At 33.0% G+C, this 5,457-nt stretch overlaps 1 protein-coding gene across 1 annotated transcript; it reads left to right on the top strand.

Annotated features, from left to right (window-relative positions):
* Window positions 1–454: 454 nt before the first annotated feature.
* On the top strand, window positions 455–5,164 carry LOC108400276 (olfactory receptor 4K13-like). Its single transcript, XM_073241705.1, is given in 3 exon segments — window positions 455–482; window positions 4,219–4,905; window positions 4,908–5,164. Coding segments are annotated over 3 exon segments (972 nt in total).
* The last annotated feature ends 293 nt before the right edge of the window (window positions 5,165–5,457 follow it).

Here is a 5,457-nt window from a genome sequence, read left to right as displayed (position 1 = left end):
AGAAAATGTTCATATTTGCTGTAACTTTAGGGATGATACCATTATGTTTGTAAAGAGAAGTTCTCTAGGTTTCACTGTGGCCTAAGTTAAGTAATATTCAGAAGCAGTCTGACCTGGTAAGTCATGGAGGAGGCTTTAAAATATATTAAAACAATATAGAAACATTTCTAAATACTGGCTTTTGATAACACTGTTCATAGGTAAAATCAAATGTGTAAAGTACTTTAGAAGCTGATCAGTGAGACATAATTGTAGAATTCTAGAAGGCATTCTAATTGTCATACAAATACAGGATGTTTTCATTGTAAGTGTGACATCATAGGGCAAATTAAATAATTAAGTTGAATACACTTTGATACACCAAGTGATTTTATTTTCTATCTGATATATAAACATGTCAAACTTCATCATGTCAATGTCATTATTAAGAAAAATTTTAGAGTATTTCCAATCCATGTTAAACAGTGATCACTCAAGAAGAAGTAATAAGCTGAATGGAATCTTCACTTTCATCTTCAAAGAAATTTTTTATTCTTTTATGCTTATAAACCTACCAGACCTAACACATACATTTATCTGTTCTGTTTTAAAAAGCACAACAGCTAAAATGATTAATATCAAGAGGACAAGAGCATGGCTTTTGGCATATCTCACCTAAGCTATACTTGCTTTTCTTTCATATTCTTCTGTGTTAGTATTAAAAAGAATTTTAAAAATAAGTTCAAAATTTAAAATAATTTAAAAAATAATGTTAAAGTTTAAAATGAAGAATAAATCTTTCATATGTTATCAAGTAGCTGGACATTTTGTTCTCTGTAGATCAAGCATCTAGATGATCAATCACAATTTATCTTTTTCTCTTTATATATTGATGATTATAGTCCATCTCCTGTCAGTAAATTTCAACTTCTAATACTCAGTTCAGTTATATTTCTGCCCATTAGTCTATGCATTAGAATTAAAATGTTAATTTTAAAGTTCATATATCTTTATCCTCAGCCATTTTAGTTTTTTCCCAGTAAAAATAAAACCAAGAAACTTTGTTTCTGCAGGAAGATAGGATTCCAGGCAGACAATCCAAATGATCCCTTAGAAAGTGCAAACTGTTTCCTTTTTCTCCATCTTCCCCTGCCCCTTCCTCACTATTAGGGAGTGTGTGTGTATGTGTGTGTGTGTGTGTGTGTGTGTGTGTGTGTGTGTGTGTGTGTGTGTGTATTTAGGGTTTAGGGTTTAAAACTTATTATATGAAAATGTGCTTAACGGAAAATCATAGATTAGTTCAAGTTACACTACAGGAAGATAAAGAAAGAAAAAGTAGAAGAATTATCTGGCATTTAATTAAGTTATCTACATAGTTATGTATCATTGGTAGCATTACTAAAAAAAATTAACTTTTTCTTTTTAAATATCTTTCTGCTTCCATTCATTCACTCCATCAACAGCTCTATTGATGGCCTTCATAATGTGTATTACAAAAAGAATGAGAGTAATTTGTCTATTTTCAAGAAGCGTAAAAATGACTTGGGGAAAGAATTATAACACTAGAAATTAAAGAAACCTAGGGTTAGAACAATATGTTTAACTATTGTTCTAGTGTTCCTTCTATTTCAAAATATTAATACTTATTACATATGATATGCCTAGAAAATAGTAGAACACATGAAATGGACTATAAATACAGTGAAATTGTTATGTGTTTTATATGTAGGGAAGGTTTTATTATGTAAAAAAGACTGTGAAGTGCCCTGAAGGATTTAGTTATATAGACAGAGGAATTTGTCTAGCTAAAAAGAAGAAAACAAGTAAGATTAGGGGAAAAAAATGAATGAAGAATGCAGAAAACCATGAACTTGTTTTTACTTAAACAGAAATTGAATTTTTGCAATATTAGAAAGCACTTTTGGAATTTTAGGGTGAATAAGGAGCTGATTATGAATGCCTAGGAGAATCTGGGATTGGTAGGATAGTTACATAATTGCAGGTTTTTTAGAAGATAATGCTATAATGAAAACAGAATTTTTATAAGTATTGGTAAATTTCTAAAAAAAAACCATTTTCTGGGGGAATTATATAATACATTATCTACAAAACAGAATTCTAGATAGCTACAAAAAATTATGAACTTTCAAGTGTTTACATGAACATATTTTTAACATATTGACCAGCCCAAGGAAAATAGCTATTCACATAGCATGAACACTATTGTCTTAATAAAAATAATTTAAATATAAACATATAGAAACACCCACAATATACACATATAGAACACACACACCCCACACAATACTAATATGCATATTATTTTTCTCAGAAACTATCCAAGAAACTATTAAACTGTTAATGTTTTTTTTGTTATATGTGAAATATGTTATCCATTAGTATAAGATACTTTTACTTGTTTAAGTAAATTAAAGGAAAAATACATCAACTAATCTGTTAAAAAATGCTTCAACATCCTATTTGATATTTAAAAATAAATATTATTGAAGTTCCTAATTTCTGTGGATTTTAAATTGATTTTAATCTAGTTCCTGAATATATGTTACATAGTTCATTCATTTGTTCTTTCATTCAACTGATGTTTGAATGTCAAGCTCTATTCCAGATGCTAGAATGTGTATAAATTACTTGGTGTATATTTGAAAACTGTCCTGCTCTCTTTAAATGCAGTTTCAAAATTAGATTTCAAAAAACATCAGTGTGGATCCTTAAAGTATTAGATATAAAACCAAAAGGCACTAGTCTTTTTAGACATGGAAACACAAAACTTTACTATTTAATGTGATTTAGTACTTTATATCAATCCAAGTTTCTCAAAGTAGAAAATTGACCAAAAGCTATGTTTATATAGGAAAAAAATGCATCCTTAATTGGATAAATATACTCATGGGGTTGTCTCAAGAAACAGAGTTTACAGCATATGATCTGTCTTTAAGAATCATAATGGGAGAATAAATTGCAGGAAATTGATGCAAATACAGGAAAAGGAAATGCAAGACTATTCCTGGTTTTCACATAAGGCACCCTCACGTGAAAGTATTTTCCACCTCTCTGGTAAGTAATAGTAGCACAAAAAAGAAGTCTATACTTCATTAGGGAAGGAATTTCATAAAAAGCCTGTAATTAAAGAAAATAATTTAGGAACTATTAGTGATGAAAGTGACTTTTTAAACAAAGCCAGAAAAACAAGGTTTGCAATAAGCAAAGGCTCGTTATGAAATAAATTTAGGTGATTATACTGAACGAACTGTTATTTCTTTTACCAACATAAAAGAGTTGACTCAAGCTTTCTCATTTGGTCATTTGAAACCTTTGAAAAATAAACACGCAAAAGCCGACTGGTGATCCTCTGTAACAAACGAGTGAATACACACTAAAAATGAAGTAAAGTCAGTTATATTTGGCTGTGGACCTTCTCCATCCTTTGTACTCCTTGCCTAAAACCTTAGAAAAGGCATTTTCTGTGAAAAATGTTAAATGTCGGGTGAATAAATTAAAAATACAGTTTGACTCTTAAAAAGTGTGCAATGACCACCTCTAATAGTAGAATGAGCTGTGAAGGCCTGATGTAGGAAGGAGCAATGAAGAGACCAGCTGCATTTCTCTGCATCTAAAAGCTTACCCTTCAGATTTAAAATTAAGTTTTAAAGATTCAGATTTAAGTTAAGATTTAAAGTCACAGTTCTTTACGAAAACTTATTTCAAAATATGGTTCTTGAGATTTCTGTATATATTTTCATTTCCAGGTTAAAAAACTCAATATCATTCTGTGAATACAGAATCCACCTTAATCATCGTCTTGTCCATGGAGATCTCTCAGCACAGTGAGGCATTCTGTGTCACGTAGTTCTGTGTTTTTATTTTACTGAGGAGGAAACTCAATCCTCAAAAGAAGAGTTACTTGTCCCATGTTGCCCAATGAATGTTGGTTAGAGTTCTTCTGATTGCAAGTTCACAACCAGGGCAATTATGGTTTCATGTACCATTTTCATTTTGTCTTTCAGAAATATCTACTCTTGAGCTTGACCAAAGACTTGGCATACTTGTCTGGGCCATTTAGGAAGTCACTGACCAACAAAATTTCCCAAAAGTGGTGGGTGCTCATAAGTCAGGTGCTCTCTCAAGTAGCAAAATTGAACATTAGCATGAACCATCCTTTCTGAAAACACAATTTTCCTGCCTATTTTTCTCATGCATGTTGATTCTTATGGGATATAGTTGACAACGTGGAAAGGGCTAACCATTCAGTGGTATCTGAATTCATTTTTCTGTGACTTTCCAAATCTCAGAATCTTCAGATTTTACTTCTCCTGGGATTCTCTGCCATCTATGTAGGGATTGTGTTTGGAAACCTCCTCATCTTGGTCACTGTGACCTTTGACTCATGCCTTCACACACCAATATATTTTCTGCTTATCAATCTTTCCTGTATTGATATGCTCCTGGCTTCTTTTGCTACCCCTAAAATGATTGCGGATTTCCTCCGAGAACAGAAGACCATCTCCTGGTGGGGATGTTATTCTCAGATGTTCTTCAGGCACCTCCTAGGTGGGAGTGAGGTGATGTTGCTTGTAGCCATGGCGATAGACAGGTATGTTGCCATCTTCAAACCTCTCCATTACCTGACCATCATGAGCCCATGAGTGCTCACTGGGCTACTGTTAACCTCTTACACAGTTGGATTTGTACACTCATCTAGTCAAATGGCTTTCATGTTGAATTTGCCCTTCTGTGGTCCCAATGCTGTGGACAGCTTCTTCTGTGATCTTCCCCTTGTGATCAAACTTGCCTGCAAGGACACCTACATTCTGCAACTCCTGGTCGTTGCTGACAGCGGCCTCCTGTCCCTGGTCTGTTTCCTCCTCTTGCTTGTGTCCTACACAGTCATCATATACTCAGTCAGGCATGTGCTGCTAGCGGTTCCCCTAAGGCCTTCTCCACTCTCTCAGCACACATCACCGTTGTGACTCTGTTCTTTGCCCCATGTGTCTTTATTTATGTATGGCCCTTCAGCAGATACTTTGTAGATAAAATTCTTTCTGTGTTTTATACAATTTTCACATCTCTCTTAAATCCTATTCTTTATACATTAAGGAATAAAGAAGTAAAAGCAGCCATCAAGAAGATAAGGACTCGGCATATAAATTCAAAACACACTTTATAGATGACACTTCTGATGAGATAAACTCTTGGACATTAGAAAGAAATAAACTTTTAATGTCGAGTTCTATATAAGGGAATAAGGGAATAGTGGGTGTAACTGACTGTTAAAAAGCAAACCTCTTTTTTGCTGCCTTTAATGGTTAAAAGCATGACATCTACAGTCTGGCAGGCATGCATTTAAATCCCACCTTCATCACTTCTTTCATGCAAATTTGGACAAAATAAATTCAATTTAATTTCTTTATCTGCAAAAATTTCTTTATGTGTTTCTTTTATTATTTTAGCATATTTTAA

Source organism: Manis javanica, chromosome 8 (genome assembly GCF_040802235.1).
Source record: "Manis javanica isolate MJ-LG chromosome 8, MJ_LKY, whole genome shotgun sequence".
NCBI lineage: Eukaryota > Metazoa > Chordata > Mammalia > Pholidota > Manidae > Manis > Manis javanica.
This window is presented reverse-complemented; position numbering and strand designations above follow the sequence as displayed.